The 21,223-nt window shown below is 38.3% G+C and overlaps 1 protein-coding gene across 4 annotated transcripts in view; it reads right to left on the minus strand.

The window, feature by feature from the left end:
• Positions 1-21,223, minus strand: part of NAV3 (neuron navigator 3) — a 273,242-nt gene that overhangs the window by 60,499 nt on the left and 191,520 nt on the right. For all 4 annotated transcript variants that reach the window (XM_071552178.1, XM_071552177.1, XM_071552176.1 and 1 more), the window contains 4 exons: positions 10,573-10,711; positions 6,413-6,689; positions 3,491-4,196; positions 1,463-1,951 (listed from right to left, as the gene is read on the minus strand). In XM_071552178.1, coding sequence (XP_071408279.1) covers positions 1,463-1,951; positions 3,491-4,196; positions 6,413-6,689; positions 10,573-10,711 — 1,611 coding nt within the window. The remainder of the gene's footprint in view (positions 1-1,462; positions 1,952-3,490; positions 4,197-6,412; positions 6,690-10,572; positions 10,712-21,223) is intronic.

Raw genomic sequence — 21,223 nt, forward strand, 5'->3', positions numbered from 1 at the left:
ACATTCGAATCATACCACACAATTCTATTTAAAAATTAAAGGCACAGTGCAAATTACAAATTACTCATGTATCAGTGTATTTTTATCTACTGTTGTTAGCATACATTATATTGGTACACACATATGTTTTAAAGTGTAATTATATTAGTAAGAAGTGTGATTTTTAGCTGATATACTAATACTTATGAATGTAACATAAGAGAAAGAAATGTGAAGAAAATTTCCATATAGACTTGTCAAAGAAGTTTTGGCACTTTGGTTTTGCTTGCAGTTTTTTTTAATGCTGGTTCACTGAAAGTGAAATCTTTTTGTGGAAAGGATTGGCATTGAAAAATCTAGGGGTTTTATAAAGGGAGAAAAACTGCCGGATATTGTATAAAAAAAAAAGAACTTTTTTTCCTTTAAATGATTGTGTTGTTAAACAACTAACTAAGTTGAAAATTCACTGACTAAGTATAATTTTATTTTTTGGGTGAAAGGCTAATAAAATTGCCTTTCAGTCCCCCATGTAAGACAAGAGTTTCACTGTCAAATCTTGAAAATTTTCACATGAAGTGAAAATTACTTAGTGCTTAGCAAAGACTATTTTTCCTCTCTTGCAACAGCCTAATAAATGTTCCACAACTGCTGCCTCTCTCACCCTCCTCCAAAAAACAAAAGAAAACCCCAAAAAATTTTGGTACAACTGTGCCAGTTTGGTTGCATCTCTTTATAATGTACTCTATATGGTAAAACATCTGCATATCAAAAAGATCCTCAAACAAAGGAAAACACTTTCTTTCATTTCTTTGTCTGTTCCAGACACCTGCCAGGACTGAGCGTATAGTGAGGATCCCATCTTGTAAACTGTCTCCCTGCCAGTGAAACTGCATTTCAGTAAGAATCTGTGTAATGATAGTATGCAAGAAGCAGCTTGTCAGGACTGAGTATTTTAAGGCATGTCTGGTCATTTGAAGGCCAGGATCAACCAGTTCTGTCTGTGCTTTGAGCTAATGGGAAGAAAAGTAGTGAGATCCCACAGCTGGAGATTTGCTCACAAGAGGGCACTGATACAGCTTTGGAGCTGCCAGTTGCTGGGGCAGGAGGTAGATCCAGCACACAGGAATCATTTTGTGGCTTTTGGCTGTTTAGATTTGCCTTTAATTAGACAATTTTCCCTTTTCTCTGGTTGTTCTCCGGAACAAGGGAACAAAAAAAACTTCTCAAGATAGAAAAAGTGCTTGTAAAACCTTAAAAGGCAATTGATCCCACATTCAGTGCCTTTCAGCTTTCCTTTCTTCCTTCCTTCCTGCCTGCCTTCCTTTCTTCCTTCCTTCTTTCCTTCCTTCCTTTTTTTTACATAAAGGACTAAGCTGTGAATTAAAGTGTCCCTTTAGCAAAACAGGTGGAGGGTTTATTTTTTGGCTCCTGTCCTTTTGCCTCTCACTGATTTTGTGGTCACTGTATCTATAGGCAAGCTCACCTTTCCGAAAGAGTAGATCTGACGCTTCCAGTCCTCATGAGCAGGCTCTGAACTTCCTGAGTGCTTGTTGTCAGTCCAGAGAGAGAGCCATGATGGCTAAGAGGAAGGTCAATAGACTCGGAACTGGTGTGAAGGCTAGTCATGGACTGGTAACTTGGTGTATCCTTACTGCCCGCTGAAGAGCTGCTCAGGTTTGCAGCCCACACAAGACCACCTGACGTAAAAGAGTGCACTGAGGCAGGACTGGAAGCCAAGGAGTGACTTAAGCTTACAACATCTGCATTTAAGTCCGAAGGTTTACTGAAGAGAGGGCTGCTGCTACCACTTTGCCCACCTGCACTGCCCATGCTGCCTGTGCCCGAGGATGGCGATTCCAGGCTGCCTTGCCGTGCCAATGTGGTACTAGGGCTGGGCATTGCCGATGTGGGTTTCACACCTTCAGTACTGGGTGCAGAGGCAGCTTTACCACTTGCCTTGGCACCAAACAACCTAAATGTAAAACAAATAGCTTTAGAGAAACTGATAGCCACATTAAACATTCATGGCGCAACATCCTAAGAGCCAAACTACACATTTGTAATTACTGCTACTAAAATCATGCCTACCTAGTTGATCAATTGCAGCGCAAAGTTAAATTCACTTTACCATATCACAATAATCAGGGTTTCTTTCTTTAGATACAGCTCTCATTCACTCCTATTCAAATGTGCTATTTGCACATAAAGACCCTCCCAGAGAGAGGTAAAATAATCACATTTTTGTCTTAGTTCGTAAACGGATTACACTTTCCCCCAAATTCAGTAATTAAGTGTTCCCAAGTCATTAGGTTTAACACCTCTCACTTTTCAAATCTGCTAAAATGATTGCAAAAAACACTTGCAGAATCCTTCATATTTTAATAAACATCTAAATATTTGTGCAAAATTTCCCTCTCGTTCTTTTGTGCAAATGGTTATATGGTCATCAGTCATGTAGTAACCACTCAGACAGAATAAACTGCACCATGGTTAAATGGGCTCAGTTTGTCTTCAAGGGCAGTAATGACAGAAGTGTATTTCACATAATTTCTTCCAGCAATTCTAGAGAAGAAAATTCTACAGTGATGATGGAAAACTAAATTGCAATCCTCTAAAACTTGAATTAAAAGGTCATGTGATGTTTTAATGTATTTCTGGAAATATTTTAAGGTGCAGTTAAGGTGCAGCTCACAAATTAATAGCAAATAAATGCAAAAATTATCATGATATAAAGTAAGCAGCTCTAATAACATAAGAATACATTTTCTGTATTACCAAGCCCACAATATTCAGCTGCAGCTCCCCAGCAGCCTGGAGATGCTCTTTTGGTAATTAGGCACAAGAGGGCACTATTGGCTTTTTCTCCAGCAGTGCAAGTGCTCCATCTCAATCTACACTTCAGATTTATACTTCCAGAAATGTTACAATAGGGCATTTCCAATTGAAATTTAGCCTTGCCGATGTTTGTGATGAAAGATGTAACAAAGCTGCTAAGATAATGAAATGTTTGTAGCTGGAGCTGCCAACAATGTGAAAGCAAATCTAAATCTTTATAATTTAAAGAGCTCTTCAGTTCTCCATCCAGAAAATGGCATCTCCTGTTACAGCAACAGAATGTGTCTGAACACAGTGTCCTTTTTTTCCCTCTGGGGGCTTACCAGAGTACCGAGAGGGAATTTCTTATGTGGCTGAACTTAGAGTCACAGAATATCTTGAGTTGGAAGGGACCCATAAGGATCATTGAGTTCAACTTCTAGGCTTCAAACTGTTGTTATGGTTATGTACCTAAAATGCTTAAAGATCAAGGAGCAGCCATTTCAGGCCTGGGAATGTATTTAAATCCTAAGGAAATAATTGTGTTGTGTGAAAAAATATTACCCTTTTATTTTTCACCACTTGATTCTCTGTGGCAAAATATGCCCTGGAAAAGCCTTTTGGTACAGTACTTTAAGACACTGAAAATCCCTGCTTTATATATTGCAACTTCAGGAAATCATAGAAATGCACTAACCTTCGAAATGTAGGGGAGGCAATATCTGGGTATTTGGATCCTGGTTGTCTAAGTCCTGGTGTGCCAGAGGCGCTTGCTGAAGTTGGGCTGGATTTAGGAGAACTGGACAGTGAGACACTTTCAGAATCGGACACTGCCACCTTCTCTTTTTCCTTGTCCGTCTGGTTGATGGTGACAGGGCTGGACCGCCCAGACCCAATCTTGCTTGGCTCTCGCAGTTTGGTGGCAGCAGCCCCCGCAGATTTGCTACTCACATTGGAGTCAATGCTGCTGGTGCTGGAGCGGTGGCCGCCCCTGCCAGGGATTCCACTGCCGCTGGATTTTGATGGGCGAGGCAAACTTCGATACTGCAGAGTTGTCTTGGAGCTCACATGCAGGATGCCATCATCCTGGTTTTGGGAACCATCTAAGCTTGTTTTCCTCCCTGCGCTGGACTTCCCACCAATGGCTGAAGATTTTGGCATTTTTCCTAGAGTTGCTGACCCACTTGTGATGGTCGCTCCACTTGTGGTGATTATGGTAGAAGATCCCAACCCAGACTTCTTGAATCCAAATGACCCTGTAGCAGTTGATCTTCCAATGCCAGAGGGTGGCTTTTTTCCTTCATCACCACTGCTTTTTCCTGCATCTGATGGAGAGCGCTGTATGGAGGAGCCTTTCAGGGGAGTTTTCACTTTTTCTGAAGCTTTTGCATCATCGGTTTTTCCTAAATAAAAGTATATTTGAAAAGGTCACTTGTGTTTAAGCTGTAATGTCTCAATATCTAATTCCAACAGTATATGACTACAATTTCAAAATGAAAAAGTACTGAAATAGAAAAACTGCCCTTAGAAAACAGACCAGTTGGGTCTTTAGACTCCCATCAGCTGTCAGTAGCAGGTATGACACATTACAGGTAAGCATTAAGTATTAAAAGTTTGAAATTCCCCTGCAGACTTCTAGTTTCATATATAGCTGGTGAATGTAGTCATAGAAAATTATCCTGAATGAACTATAAGGAATTTTACTTTACTTATTTTTTTTGTTAACAGAATTTCTATATGAAAGAAATATTAATTGAAAATAAAACTACATGTAATTAACATTTCCCAAAGTATGACTTTCATTATACATGTAGAAATTACTGGTCCTTATTGAGGTCTTTGGTTTTCACTCATTACATTTTTTTAACTTATGAATGAATGTTCTGATTTTTGTTACACAAAATTATCAGGGAGAGATTATGTTATCATGATACGAATCTTGATTTGTAACAATTTTATCTACACCTGTTAATAGTCTTTGTCATATCTTTGATATCTTCTCAAGATTTTGGATTTTCTGAGAGGTTGTCTTCAGTCCTGAACAGGCACTTAACTATATAATGCGTATTTCTACGTAATGTTATTGTAACATTCAGAAATGTTGAAATAAGATGTTCTCTTCTTAACAAGAAGTACCCTCCTCCTATTTTACAAATAGATTAAAAATGCCATTTCACTTCTAATTTCTTTTTAAGCACCTATTGTATGCTACTAACAAGGAACAACTACACTGCATAACAAAGTTTTTAATTTACTCTTTAACTGATTATGGAAGTTTTTGCGGTTTGTGATCTAATTTTTCTTAAGAAACTAAAATGTAACAAAGAGCAGCACCTGCAAGTCTGTACTAAACCACACCTATTTTTGTTCAGTTCACATTTGATGCTACAGAAACACATGCACATGCCATGATATGAATCACACCTGGCAAGCATACAGACCATTAGGATGTGCTTTAAAAAATAAGCCCTCAATTCTGTGTTGCAGAGTGGCTTCCTACTCATCTTCAGCAAAACAAAGCTGGTACATTTACCTTGGCATGCAGCAAACATTTCACTATGTCCATTTTTTATTTTATATTTTATTTTATATTTTACACCTTTCTATTAGAGGGGTGTAATTTCTGTACCCATATGATCACTGACCATGTCAATGTTCCTCAGGGATCTTATAGACCAGAGACTGACCAATGTTTAGCTGTTCATAATTGCAAAGAAACAAAAGGGGTTCACGAAGGATTTGAATTTATTCTGAGGAGATCTCTGTTAGTTGCCTTTACAACTGGCGGTTGAAGCATCCTTATGAACTATTTTGTCAGGATATGACAAAGTTCCAGAAAGTGTTCCACAAAGAATCTACTTTTTTCTTTAGTAAAATGATGGATTAGGATTAGATGGTTTTAATAATTACCCTTTCCATAATTTTTTGAGTTTTTGCTTCAAACCCATATTACAGAAGTGATTACTGCATCTGAGAGGCCTCCCAAAATTAGGTAAGAAGGCATCTGGAACTGAAACTGTGAAAAAAGACAAATTTATATATTTTTTTTATGTCTTAACAGTGGTCTATACAACACCCACAATATTTGGAATGTGGCATTTCAGCTTTAGCCCAGAAATAACTAAAAACATAATTTTGAGTCTCCTCACTTAAATGTTCAGTCTTTTTGACTCAGCTTTTAATATTTGGCCATTTCTATGCATATGTCCAATTATCAAAATAATGTTTTCTAGAGAACAAGGATAAGGCATAGATAATTCCAAAAATACATTTAAGAATTCTTTAATAGAAGCTGACATACACAAATGATAGTACAACAAAATTTAATCACATTTTTTGTTATGGATGCATTCATGTGTGATTAATAAATTATTAGTAAGCAGTGTAGAAAACTAACAGTTATAGACATGAACAATTTAGTATATTATTACAATCTTGGCTTACAGTCATTTGTGCGAGGAACTACCAGTCTGCTTACAGTTCCTGATGTCTATCACAAATAGACAATAGCCATCAATTTTTTTTTAGCCCACTAAAGATTCCTTACTGCCTATAGATGAATTCTAAGTATAAAGCTCTGATTTTCAGTACTGTAATCTAAACTACACAAGTTTCCTACCTGGAGTCTTGAGTGCACTTGTTCCTGCTTTGTGCCTGGACTGAGTTGTTCCTACTTGTGCAGTCATGCCTCTTCTCCAAGATCCAGTCTGTGATACAGAGAGAGATGCTTTCTGACTCCCCTTCTCTGGCTCTTCAGACAGTCCAGAAGGAAGGCCTTTCCACTTGCCACTGCTGTCTACACTGCTGTCAAAGTCTTCTTCTGGTTTCTTCAGTTCTTCAGTGCTTCCCCAAGTTTCGCTGTCTGTAACTGAGCGCTTCTCTGAGTCCGTCTTCAGCTACAAGAGATTTGCATGAGAAATTGTCAGTCCCATCTTCATTATTTGCTGATTCCTTAAATCACAGGAGGGGAGGAGAATAAGCATATGGATTTATTTGCAGCAAGCACCACAGAAACTTCCCTCCTAAAACAGTAGCATCCTCATTTTAAAAGTTTAAAAATATATCCATTTGCAGAAGTAATTTATCTTTTTTTTTTTAAATTTTCATAAGACTTCATCCATATCCTTCATAGATAAACCATAATGAAGTGAAACATAATTACTCTAATCATCAGTGGTGATACTCTACTTTTCCTCAACTCCATCTGAATTTCAAAAGTGAATCACTGTGCTGGGAGGTTTTACTAAAAGCTTGGGTGAGGGAATTCCTAAATACACTACTAAACAACCTCAGTCTAGTTTCTTGCCTTTTCCCACCCAGACCTTCTACTGACTGAATTAGGAATATTGCTCCAACATTACAGAGTATGCTGTGCCATCAGTGAGCAAGTAAAACATCTTTATCAAAATTATCTGTGCTACAGCTGATGGGTTTTCTACTGGTCTGTCTCCACAGAAATAGTTTCCAACAAGAAGCTCACTCTAGCTGTATAACTAGCAGAGTAGCTGAGAGGCTTACATGAGCACTACCCATCAGTGGTGTGAAGGCAATCGTCTGGGCTTGCACTCACTCTGAAACTCAGACCCCTGCGGAAGATGCACCAGTGAGGATCTAACCCTTCTGTGACACCTGTTTTCCCTGAGGCATGCAGATAAGAGGAAGGGAGTGCTGCAAGGAGCAGCCCAACAAAACAGACAGTGTAGAAGCTGTGAGAGTGGTTTAAATAGAAATGTTAGAGGCTGACCCTACCCTCTGTGTTTGACAGGACTGGCGCTCTTTGTGCTGACAGGCTGCTCAGTGTGACCCTTCCTCCTGTGTTTTCCTGCAGCCTCCTGACCTCAGCTTCAAGCCTTATTTGCACATTACCATCTCACCAGTCCTGCTTGTCTCTGTCTCTCTAAAACAGCAAAAACATGGTGCTGCTCTCAGGTATCACCAGCCTAAGAGGGGCTGCAAAGTGGATGGCATTCAGGGATGGACTATTTATTAGTCTGTGCTGTCACAACTCCTTCACCACAGAGCCCCTTATGTGGCTGTTTCCTAGGCACTGTTGTCATAGGTAGGATTAATACTGATTAGATGACCAACAGATTTATTAGTTCCTGTTCACATATTTGTCACCTGAGGAGGACAAAAAGCAAAAGCTTTCTGCATTTCCATAATTTCATATGTGCTTTGGAGATGATAGGACAGATTTTGGGTAAGGATGAGTGGGAAAAAAGCCCAAGCAAACATTTACAAAAATATTGCAGGTCTTTTAGAAAAGAGTTTTCATTACAGTTATTGTTACAACATGTGTAACACGTAACAACATACTGCCAGAATTTTTCCAATAAATGAATGGCTGTAAATACATTTTAAAAGCAAACTTCATAGTTTCGAAGAAATGGCAAATACAACACTTTCTAAAAGCCTCTCTTGACCATTACGGTGATTAATCCTCTTAATAAGAAAACAAGAACAAAATATGTATTTTATGCCTCAGACTATAGCCACATCTCCCTGCTCCAATCACTGAAAAAGACAGAAGGGGATCTTTGTGCTGTGTATGTCTTACGCCAGGAGAACAGCTTCTGACTGAGATTGTCAGCTAGCATGGAGTACACTGAGTTCTGGTTAATTTGCCTGGTAAAGGTATACCTGATAAAGGTCTGTTCCTAGTCTAAAGTAACTCTAGAATGAAAGTAAAATTTGAACCGGTGTGGCATCTCTGCCTATCGCTGAACAACTTGCAAAGAGAACAGAGGTTTCTAGAGCAGCTAGAACATGAGATCACCCAAGAAACCCCACAGGGAGTTAAATAGTCAGCCAAAGATTTCTCAATCCTGATGAGGATGCAGTGGAACAAGTAAGCCAGAACTAGGTGGCCAACACTGTTGATGTGACAGGGAAGAGTTTGATCTTCAATTAGTCACCATGGAATACCCTGATGGGGTGGGGGAAAGGCAACGGTAAGGGCTGAAGAATGCTGGCATTTGTGTGAATATCTTTGCATGAGTACCACACTGGTCTGTGTCCTGCTGGAGATTAAAGTAATTTTCCTTCCAAAAGTAACTATATTTCCTTATTGTCTGAGGGAAATCACAAATATGTGTTTTTCTTCTGCTTACAAATGTATGTCTACAAAACAGATCTCTGGAGTGCAGACACTGTCTGCCTGCAGGAGTTTAAATGGAATCAGAAGTGTCAGTCTTCTGTCCTGAATACTTGACAGCAAATCACCGGAGGTAACCACTCTTCCTCTATGCTGACTGATCAGTCTTGAAGTTCCCTGCTTGTAAACAGGAGAGATGACATGGCAAAGAATACTTTTCTGTTGGGACAAAGTTTTCTGGTTTTATTTCTGTCCTAGTTCAGCAGGAGGGACCAGCTAACCCTGTGTGGGGGTGATCAAAGCTCTGTATTCTACCCCCTCTATTCATTCCCCAAGGACAATGGGCCATTAGCAGCAGCTGCCCAGGGAGCCATTATCACCTTCACACCCAGCCTGAGGGGGGCGGAGCTGCTAATGGGCCATCAACAGCTCAACACCCCCTGGCTCCCAGAGTCAATCACCCATTGTGTGAGTCCCCGCCCAGGGGGAGGAACTGAGTGCTCCCTGAGGGTACATAAGTGGTGGGTAGGAAGACCTCGGGAACCTTCTCGTCGGATCCAGAGCAGCAGCAGGACCTCGACAGCAGGAGATCACCGCTCTCGCCCAGACCACAGCCCTCGCCTGCACCAACAGGTTTTTTCTTTTCCTTTTGCTCTGGACTTGGGGGAGCCACAGGGGTCTCAGCACAAGGGCAAACAAACCCCCTTGGGTTTGTGCCCCAGGACACTGGGTTATACTGCTGGGGTATTGTGAGTTGAAAGCAATTTCCCTTGTGTGTCAGTGTTGTTATAATAATATTATTATTAAATTTTAGCTCTGACTTATAATCTCTCTTGTGGTGAGTTCATTTTCCCTTGCTGGTTCACCTTCAAACCAGCACAATTTCTTTCTTGGGGAGGAACCAAGTCATGATAGCATTCTATATTTTCTTCATTATTTGCAGCTTTGAGGGGAGCTAGGAAGAAATACTGGGATACCTACCACAAGAACTTTATACACACACACACACACACACACACACAGAGAGAGAGAGAGAGACACAGACACAGATATTATCTATACAGTTTGTAGCTGTATGCCACTCAGACCTCTATTTTGACACTATGCATTGTCAGCTTGCATTGACGCTTTCATTCCTGGACCCAGCTGTTGAGAAGAAAAGCTCTACCTTCTGTGGGCTCCTCTACGAGAGAACAGGGAAAGGACAGTATAGGCTATATATTTCTTACCTGGTATGTTTCAGCTTATGATAGACAAAAAAGTACCTCATTTTAAATTGCGTTATCTGTTGAAAGAGATACTCCAAATGGTCTGAAGTGAGCAGAAATCTACCCAGGGCAGATCTAGTCATACTGTGGGATTTTTGTGCTAGGGTGCAGCAGAGGCTGGGCACTTCCTGGGGCTGGGACCAGTGGAGGCTACTCCAGAGTGGGCAGAGTCCAGGTCTCACCATCCAGCACTTTTAGCACTAGTGTGTGCCCTGGGAGCAGGGAATTTGAGATGTCAGTCCACAGCTCAAGGTTGGGCGAGTGGGATCCATGGGCTTCTTCCATGCAAGCGTAATAGAGGATTTTATAAAATATGAGCATTTCATTTGTTTCAGAGGCATCGATACTAAACCTTTTCCTTTGTTATCCTGCATGCTTGTGGGATGTTGCAACAAACGGCAATGAAAAGCTACTCACCTGGGCATGAGTGTTCTTCCTTGAAGAGGCTGTTATGTTGGAATAAGAGCTGACAGATGAGGTTGTATTCAGATCATCTGTACTGAGGTTGTCAAGAGTGTCACTGAGGCCACTACTAACCGAGCTGCTGTCATCCCAGCTGCAGAGAAAGGAGCATATCTACTTTACATACTCTGTCAATAGGCAGAAAATATCTCAAACTCAATAGATGTGATTACTTATTCCTCAAGAGATTCACCAGAAAGCTTTCAGTAATGTTTCCTAAGGTACAGTGAATATTTTTTTTTCTGATTTTTACATTAGTTGTTCTCTCACAGTCAGATGTTTGTTCAATTGCTTGCTCAATTAATGAAAGCTGCAGGTGTCTTAAAAAATTAACATCAGGTCTAAGTGTAAGTCATTAAACAGGTTGTTTCATGCTTCATTGCAATCACATTGAGTACACTGGCAGGAAAATCCATTAAGCCTACCTGGTATTACTAAGTAAAACATTATTAATAGTCTGGAGGACACCCGATGAATTTCCAGGCTACAGAAAAATAAAAGGAGCATCTCTTCTGCAGCCTAACCATCAGCAGAGAGCCAGTATTTCCAAAAGTTTTATTTTCTTGTCTTCTGTCTTTGTCTAGTGGATGCAATGTTATCAAAATAGGAATCCCTGAGAATACAGTCACTGGCATTGGCAGAGAACATGTTATACATCTCTCAGGAAATACAGGCTGTTAAGTCTTCTGCTTTGGGAGACTGAGGCAGAGGATGTAAATGAGAGAAAGGCCACTTTTACAGAAATGTCATTACCTACTCTGACAAAAACCTTGGTTTTGTATGGAAAGGAGGTTGATCTCTTTCTCAGACCTTTCTCTATAGAATTGCTTCTTCTATAATTGGCATTATATTTTGACTTTTAGCTTCTCCAGTTTTGCTACATCTCCACCTGTTAATCTTTTTTTTATTATTCCCAGGCCAAAAGTTTGGAAAAAAAAAATCATCCTATCACTCACAGTGGGATTCATCTCCTATAGTTTTAACTATATAAAAATTAGGCATCTCATTTAAGCTATCTAGAGGTCCTCTCTGTATAAAAAGCAGGCTCTTCTAGGAGGTAATTCATCCTGACTTAAAATGTCTCAGGTTTGTGGGATAAACTGTCAACCGGAGGTGCCTCTTTACATCTTTTCCTCTCCTAGAAAGAACAGGGTTGATAAAGACTCTTCTACACATTAAGTTCTAGACAGGCAGAGCTAAGTCTTTATACATGCTATTAAAATGCAAAACACAATAGAGTGCATAGTATCCTTGTTTTGTTGTAGCCTACATAATGAGTTGCTTTTTAAAAAAAAAAAACCCAAAACCTAAAATTCAATCCCACAGTCAAAATAAAGCTCAATAATATTACTACTAGTCATTCAGAGCAAACAAGGAATCTTTATTTTACATTTGGAGTTTTAAGAGATGGCAGCAGTAACAGTGACACAAAACGTGTGCTGATGCACCAGAAAGTTCAGTGCACTAGTCTTGTATCATAGCAACTGCAGCAAGCATTACATTCCTTTAGCAAAAGGTAGAAAATCACATTAGCAAGCCAGCTCAGTAACAAGATAAACATATTTCAGAGGGCAAGAATTTATTACAGTGCTGCACTTTCCGGAGTTGAGTGCAATGACTACAAATAAGTCTTCTGCCTCATTTACAGGTAATAAACAAAAATTTAATAATGAAATTCTAATGTCATATGTTGTAGGCTATCCACATTCATCTAAGAACCATCTCTGAAGCACTAGCCATTTATGTTTTCTGTATTTTTCACTGTCTAATGTGATACATAATTTCAATGGTGCTAAAAAGTTATTACTCAAATGCTGTGTACCACATGAGAATATACCTTTAGGACAGTGTTAAGACTAAAAACCTTAAAGATGGATAAAAACATAAGTAATATTAAATGTGATTACATTTCAGAAAAGATAAGGTTCTCTTATTTAAAGATGCATTTAGAATAAAAAAGAAAACAAATCATAACAAAAGATGCAAAATGAGATATATCAGGTACTTCCAGAAGCAACATAAACTTTTAATGTATGATGTTCATGTCAATTAATATTTGACCATCAGTTTTTTGAGTCTACCTAAGATCCTGGGGACCAAGACCAACATTTAATCCTATTTCTCCCTATCTCTTTGTTATTCTATTCCTATTCCTATTCCTATTCTATTCTATTCTTAATTTCTGATATTTAATTTTGTGTTACCATTCCTTTGTAGGAAGATTCACATTTTCTAAATTCTGAAATACTTCAGCTGATTTGTGAAATATAGCTATGTTCTCTATAGCCAAAGTTTTCAGGCAAAAATTTCTTTGATCATGTTTCCCTTTTTCTATGGCTTCTCTGTAGTTCACACTCATCACAGCTCACTCACTAGTGGATTATTAATGGGTTCTGGGAACACTCCCAGCCATCTTGTAAGATACGTAGGAGATTATTTCAACACCTCCACTTCTGACCTTTCAGAGTCATCACTATATTTGTCTGGACTTTTTTTCACCTATGATAGCTGCTCAAGATGTTTTCTAAATTTGGGGACTTTCATACACCAAAAGTCTGCTACTACTCAGTATGCCTGTAAAAACCAGGAATATCCAAACCCTCATTCTTTCTGGGATGTTTCCAAGGACTGTTAGAGAAACTGATTCCAACTTGAATCAATGCTTTGTATCAGCTTTTTGAAAAAACACAGTAAAACTGGAGAACTCCAACAGAACAGACTGCATCAGTCAGCCTTTGGCAATGAAGATTATTGTTTGTACTTATTTTAGTACATTGCCTAGAGTTGTTTTAACAGATAATTTTTTTATTTTTCAGTAGTTACTGTTTCTGCCTTTACAGACTTTTTTCCACAAGTCTAGATAGTATCAGACAAGTAAATATATATATTTCTTTTGGATAATGAAGGTGCCTTACTTATAATTTGCAAAATAATGCTTGATGGTTCATATTAATTTATCCTTTAAAGTAGCAAATGCTTTACAAAAATAGCTAGTAAAATGAAATATGCATCACTGACATATAAAACCTATTCTGGGAAGTCTGCAGCAAACTCTCTTTATAATTTTAGTTCTTGCTCTTCCTGCCTGTCATCAAAACAATATTAATTGTCAAACTGTACCTAAGGTACTTAATATAGGCTTTTAATATACTGGTTAAGAATCATCTTTCATTTTCACTCTATCTTTCAATTAACTTTTTTCTTTTTCACACATCCTACAGAGTATAGGACAGGTTCAGTTAGTAGTGCTGCATATTAATGTCTGCCACCACTTCACTTTTAAAACCACATTTTAGCTTCTTATAACTTATGCAAAATCTGCTTTTTTTTTCTCTTTGGTGTCAGACTCATGTTGATTTCTTTAAACAAAATTGTCAGGAAATGGTGTTCAGCTATCAGGGAGACTGAGGTCAAGAGAAAAGTGCCTTGCTTTGACAAATTCTGGCAACTTTTTTTTTTTTGAGAAACTTTTGAATCCCAAGAGGATCTGAGGTAGAACCTTGATATTCAGCACGCTATAATCTTCACATTAAGGATATGCATTTCACTATTTCTAAGAGAAATCCTCTTAAATGTGGATAAGTCATAATTCTCTTCAAAATCACTGCTTACATATGCCCGAGATTTTTTTTTTTCAGCAGCTCACCTCAGTTGTACTATGTCTGGGTTCAAACCAGCAAACAGTGAACAAGCAAACAGCCCAGTAGCCACTAATCTCATAGTGAATATATATATAACACCACAGTTTTTGATAACACAACCACAGTATTTTTCTCTAGAAACACTTCATTAATTAAGTACTTGTAAGAGGTCTGCTTTAGGGATGAATCTGAATTTTGCATTAAAGCAAGATGCCTTCTGTCATTTTTCAAAGACATTGAACGTCACATAACAAAAGGGACTATATGAAATATGATTGAAGTCCCTGTTGTACCAGACTTCCTGCAACCTGCAAGATATTAGGTGACTGTTTTAACATTTTTTAATAAATTGGACACCAATAAAGAGCTTCTACTTTCCTTTAGAACTTAGCATTTGACTTGCAAAGATATAATGCTTCAAAATGTGTGCTTTGAACTACAGTTTGCTGTAATGATACCTTAAAATTTAGATTACCATAAACTCAAATTCAACGTCAAAACCTAGAAGATCTTTTTGGCCTTACTATTCCTGTACCTCAGCTTAACATCTATAAAATGGACACAATATATGCATAAATGAGTTTGAGAAAAAGACTCTGTGGATATTCAGACAATACACTAGAAAGCATTTTAATTGAAAAAAAAATTAAAAGGCATATGATAAATAAAAGGAGTGGCTATTATTATGATAAATAACAAGGAATACACAAAATGAAAAATGAACTGCTTTAAAACTGAGCACTGTCAATCTACACATTATAAAAAATGAGGACTCTGGAAACTTGGGGTTGCTGTTGAGCATACATGACTGTCCAAAAATGATTGTCCAAAAATATATGTGCACAAGAAATAGGACTAAGGTTACGAAGGCCATTCTTTTGTTACTTCTGATGCTTTTACAACCTCGTTACTCATTAAATTCTGTTCACACAACATGCGTAACATTCAGCTTTGTCTATTTTGTAATTCTGATTCTTCCATCACTTTAGCCATGCACAGGACTGAATCCGAGCTGTGAAGCTGTACAGCAGTAGGAATGTCCTTCTACCTTGGAAGGTAGAACAAGGTACCAAAGGGGAGCTTCCTACCCATAGCCTGGTTAGTTTGATGGTCATTGTACTACAACCCTCATCCAGAAACACACCTCATGCTCTCTGACTTCGTCCACATTCCTCACAGTAACTTTCTCAATATTCTTTCCACTTAGATCGGTGTTTTAACTTGACGTCCCAGGTGAGCCTATGAGCTTATCTGCAGTAGCTTTCAAATCTGAATAGTTCTTTCCCATTCTGAAGCAAGAAATAACACTTCTGCTGGAGAAGACCTTCATATTGTCTCTGATTGGCGAAGGTGGCTATGAATATTGTGCCCATCCCAAGTGCTCAAAAAAATGCTCCAAATGTTTCAAGTAAAGTTCTGACTTTGATCATATTAAATACTCCAAAACACTGAGAAATCTACAACTTGCTAATGTCCACTGTCACTTTGTCTCACTTTCATTAGTGTGGGCTTGTACTGAAAAGATCTCATAATAATCCTTTCATTGACCTCCCTACCACATAGTTGTTCTGGAAATAGCAAGGTGTCTGAAGTCAAAATACCCAGTAGTTAACACCAGTATGTAGAGATGAACAAAGATTATAAACACATTCCAAAAAGTATTCCCTCAAATGGAATGATAAACTGCACTCAGCTGTGCTCATGAAATGTTTTTGTTTCCTTTCCACAAGTATCTGCATTTATTCTGAGTTCACATGCTGACATATATGAACCCAATGAGAAATAATTTATACTAAATAAGACATTATTACATACAGCAGGTGCATAAGCAATAGAACTTTAGGTCAAAGAAGTAATTCGATTTTATCCTACATGATGAGGACCTGCAGAAAATATACAACACATTTTTCTAGATTTTTGCATGACGTCTGAAGATACAAAATGCCCTGCTTTAGGAGAGCAACAAATCCTGAAGGTACATGACAAGAGAAAGTGGTATTAACAACCTGTATTAGGTTCATGGATACCTAAAATATTCTCCTTTCAAAGTACTTGTTTCAGAAAAATCAAAGGAGTCTAATGGTAGACAAAACATAAGAGAGCACCCAATCACAATCATAGCTCCTCCCACCCTTTGTGTTTTTATTTTCAGCTTTTTCCTACATGCCCTTAAACTTCCCAGCTCAGTGAAGTCCACCATACTGATAACCTGGGCTGATGCTTGGAATCTGTTTCAACATTGGCATACTTCATTAATTTTTGAGTAGACTTCCAGCTGAAGTGGCCTAAGTGTGCAAATGAAAAAAAACTTTTCACAAGCAGATCATCAGACACATGGGGGTGGCAAGACTGCAATCAATGTGCTATCAAAGATTCTGGAAAATTATGGTTCTTTCAATGCATCCAGCCCCTGGCATAATTTGACAAGTTGATGGCATTTTTTTCATTGGTTCATTATCCATTTTTCCAAGCAGAAAGAGAAATACAGCTTTTAAAACAGAGCTATAGAAAACAAAAGCAAAACCTATTCTCTGAAAGCATTCATTTAATCAGAATAACTGTTTTATCTAGGGAGGTTGGTGACTGAATGAAAATAGCACTTTCTTTGTCATGTGCTTTGTACTGCATGTGAAGGGCTTTTAGACCACAGCAGTAGACACACAACCTTATGTGTTTTGCTTCAGAACAGTAAGTCCTTAGTCACATTTTTGCTAATGCTCATGGAACTCACATATCCCCGGGGACTTGTGTATGGATTTGGGACTCAAGGAATCTGAACACATTTAGCAAAACAATCTTTACTGACACTTCATAGCAAGTTTCAGCTTTCAAATTGTGAAACCCCCTTTCAGTACTTCTAAATCACTCACTGCCATGGCAGATACATGCAGGGCAGTGCCCAAGTGTGTTTCTGCTGCTGCTGGGTGGAATGGTCTTAGAGGACAAACAAGAAAACTGAGATCATGATAAAAGAATAACATTCAGGGCTAAACAGAAACTTGACTTCTGAACGTGTGTTTGAGGATCTACAAATCCATACTAAGAGCAGATCAATGGTGAGCTGAGAGGTGTTATCCCTTCTTCTGGCTGCACACAGCTGTTTATTTTATGTCAACAAGTCCACAGATGACGCAGGTCTCCCTGTCTCCATTATAGAGCCTCTGGATGTTGTTAAACAATTTTTCACAGAAACAGCAGAGGTAAAAGAAACATCAGCAATTTCTTTGATTAGTATAACCTACTTCCATGTTTTCCAAATAGCCACAAGTACGCTAGTCTACTGCAGTGGCTAGTTCTGGGACACCCTCAGTTACACTGGATACTTATTTAAATTACCCAACAGTTCACTAAAAATACAAAATCCCCTAAATTTAGCCACCTGTGAGGTAAATGGTTACCTGGGGTATAAGGCAATTGCTGTCATTGATGTGCAAGGCACCTACATTAAGTGGGAGTGAGGAAATCAGATGCTGGCATTTAATCCCCTGGGTAGTTAACAGACAAAGGCAGGTACATCCAAAGGATAAGCAGGAAAGGCTGGAGAGAGAACAGCAAAGTAAAGGACTTAAACTATATGGCACAGTAGAAAGCTTGAACTTAGTACGGCTTTGTTTACTCTATTATAGAAGTTAAGCCCTGCAAGTGGAAGATAGAACTCCTTGACCATCAGTCATTGCTAAAGCTAGTTCTACACACATAAAATCCATAACACAGGGAACACAATGCAAAATTAGCCTCCACAACAGACTACATGGAAGTGGACATTGCTTCTCTACAGCACACCAGTAAAGTGAATATTAACATGCATTCCAGGCTGCTCATGAACTCTCCTCTCTGACACCCATATTTCAGGTCATGTCTCAGGAGAGTAAGGCAGGATTCAGCCTAATATAAAGGCTTTACAGCTAGTCCCCTAACTGACTTTTAAGAACTGAAATAATGTGTTAGCTCATTAAGAAGAAAAGATAAGAAAATAATTGGACGGTTTTACTTAAAGCAACTCCTCACTAACGTGCCAATATATCAGCTGGCAAAGTTCCTCCTTCAAAGTTCAATTCCACATAAATTAATCCCTTTTAAATCTTCTACTGTAATCTCAGTTGCTCATTATTCATGAAACAGCTACACTGACCCTTCACAGGCAGATTCAAGATGGCACACATTTCATAAAATCAATACTTTGCTTCATTCCACAGACTGTGAGAGCCAAAGCCCAGGCCATGAATCAAACCAGAAACTTGCAGGAACTATATATTTCATTATTACAATTCTATGCTCATAACAAAATGAAAACTTAGCCAGTTTGACTCATACTTCACCACTTTTTCCTCAGCAAGTGTAATGCATTACCTGTCATACCCAAACAAGACAACCTCCAAAGTGTTAATCTTGAATCACTTTGAAGTCACAGATAGGAAATCATACCATGGACACTTCAAAATGAATGCATTCAGCATATTCTAAGAAAAACTGTTTACAATTCCAAAGAATTGGAATGCATTTATGCATCTGTTTTCATGCAGTATCACTTTGGAAGGATCTTTTATTTCACACTGGAATTTTACTTTATAAGAAGATCCAATTAGAAAATTATATCCTACTACAGAAATTACTGCTAGCCTAGGAGCACAATTAGAGCAAAACACATTTCTGCAAGTTCAGTGAATTTCCATATTCTTCCAAGCATTTAATAAGTGCTTCAAGAAATAATTTGGTTTTAGTGCCTGCAGGGATAAAAAAAATGAATTGATGGAAGATTTATATTCCTTGTAATAATTATACATACCTTGTAAAACTGCATATCCACACCTCAGGATATGAATAAGACTTTACCAGAACCCCTTCTGATTTCTACTTATTTTTGAATACAACACTTAATCTGACATGATAGGGACAGCAGAAAGTCATTAACTAGCTCCAAATTCATAACAGAATGTATCAACAATCAGAAGGAATTTTGCAAAATGGAATTTAGGCAAGTGTTATTTGAATGAAACAATAAACATCCAACAAGGAAGATATTTTATTTCTGGGAAGTACAGGGGGTTTTATTATGTGAGGCAGATACACAGCATTTATTTTGAATTACATTTTTAACAGTCTAAGGAAAATTGTAATATTTTGTCTGAAGCAAGATGTAAGGAAGTAATTCCATCAAGAGCTGTTGACAATATCATAACAAACCAAGGAAGAAAATCTTTTGATGGAATTATCTTCCTGCTCCTCTTTTCTATACACTGGATCCAAGAGATGTCTAAATTTTTCAAATGCAGATTCAGACAGGTTAATTAAAAGCAGTTGAATGGATAAAAGGCAACATAAAACTTTGTATACCTATATTACTCCTTGTTACCTCATCATTTTAAGAAGCAAAAATTTCATTCTTCACTTTGCATATGACCAATTCACATTCCCAAAAGTGAAAAGAGAAATGAGATTCCACAAGCACAAATATCTCATGGTATCCACATTTGTATTTGAAGAAAAATCATATTGAAACCAGCACCATAAACACCCTGAGACAGGCAGAATTTGCCATTCACCTTTGCAAACTTCCAGTCAGGAGCTTCAGCTGTAAGGAAGGTATTGAAATATCAAATCTCTTTACTCAACATTGTTTCTACAGTATATTAAGAAACCAAACAGATGCTCCTGGTAAGAATTCAGAGGAGAACTATCCCACTAATTATTTGTCTGATTTACTGGTAACCTCCTCTGCCATGCACCATCTCTCATGTTTAAGAATATGTTGCTAGAACTATCCACCCCATTTCGGCTTACATGCAAAAGCAGGGATTTATTTTTTGTGCTTGCAACTGATTAAACTCAATCTGAAAAAAAGGGTGCACATGGCTATGTTAGCAGAATGATAAGTAAATCTCTCTTGATTCTGGTCATGATACTCATCCTATAAATCTCCATGAAATAGGAAGACTTAAATCCAGCAGTTTTACACAGTTTTGTTATTGATGTAAAACAAGATTTGGAGTTTTTGGCTTGTGAGGCATATTTGTTACCCCATACTGTCATTTGTTTAGGATGGAAAGATGTGGCAGGCAGAGACTAAGGAAAATTATTATATTTAATTTGTATTTTCACTAGGGTTTTTTTAATCATTCTTTACAATTGTAGGTTGAAAGTAACAACATGTGGTGAGACACCTCCTATCCTTGTCTGCTTGTTGCAGCGCTCCATGATAACCTTACCATAAGATGGCATAACTTGGTCCCAGAGCTAGCAGCCTGGCTCTGCCATCCAAGGAGCAACAAGGGCATCCTGGGTGTGGGACACCTCTCCAAACACATGACCACTGTCAGAAACGCAATCACTCTGGAAGGGTATGATGGGTTTAATACGAGAAGTGAATGGAAACAACAGCTGTCCTCCCATATACCCTTGGACAGACTTTTTTCCCTACACGTCTCGAGGTGCTGGTTTGTTGAGTTTAGAAATAAGTTGTGACTGTGGGAAAAGGTGCTAGTTCAATGCCTAGAGGGCTTCTTAATAAAAATCTTCCCCCTTGAATCTCTTTGAGAGCTTGTTCCACACAAATATGTTCAGATAACAAGGTAAGCCTATTACCTGAAGTCTAATAGGATTACTTGCTTGCAGTCGGCATCATGACAACAACCTGTCTGGCAAACCACAAGTTAAAGAGAACACAAAGCTGTTTCTTCTCTTGGTTTTGTTTGTCAGGACCCAGGTTACTGCTTTAGCAGAAAGTAGGAAAGGGACTTATTCCTGCCTCTGCATGACATGATTTTTAGCATCATTTAGTAAGGAGTAAAGGCTTCAATGATCATGCTCTCTGTGCATCTGGCCTTCAGGATCTTGCTCATCACCACTGCCTGGGTGAAATTTCTGTCTGATTTTAATAAAATTTTGCAGAAAATCTAAAGCTCAAAAAATTACATTCCATAACTCTCAAGCAAATACACAGCCATATGAAGACAGAGGCAAAGCAG

The sequence above is a fragment of the Pithys albifrons genome, chromosome 3 (assembly GCF_047495875.1).
Source record: "Pithys albifrons albifrons isolate INPA30051 chromosome 3, PitAlb_v1, whole genome shotgun sequence".
NCBI classification, from domain to species: Eukaryota; Metazoa; Chordata; class Aves; order Passeriformes; family Thamnophilidae; genus Pithys; species Pithys albifrons.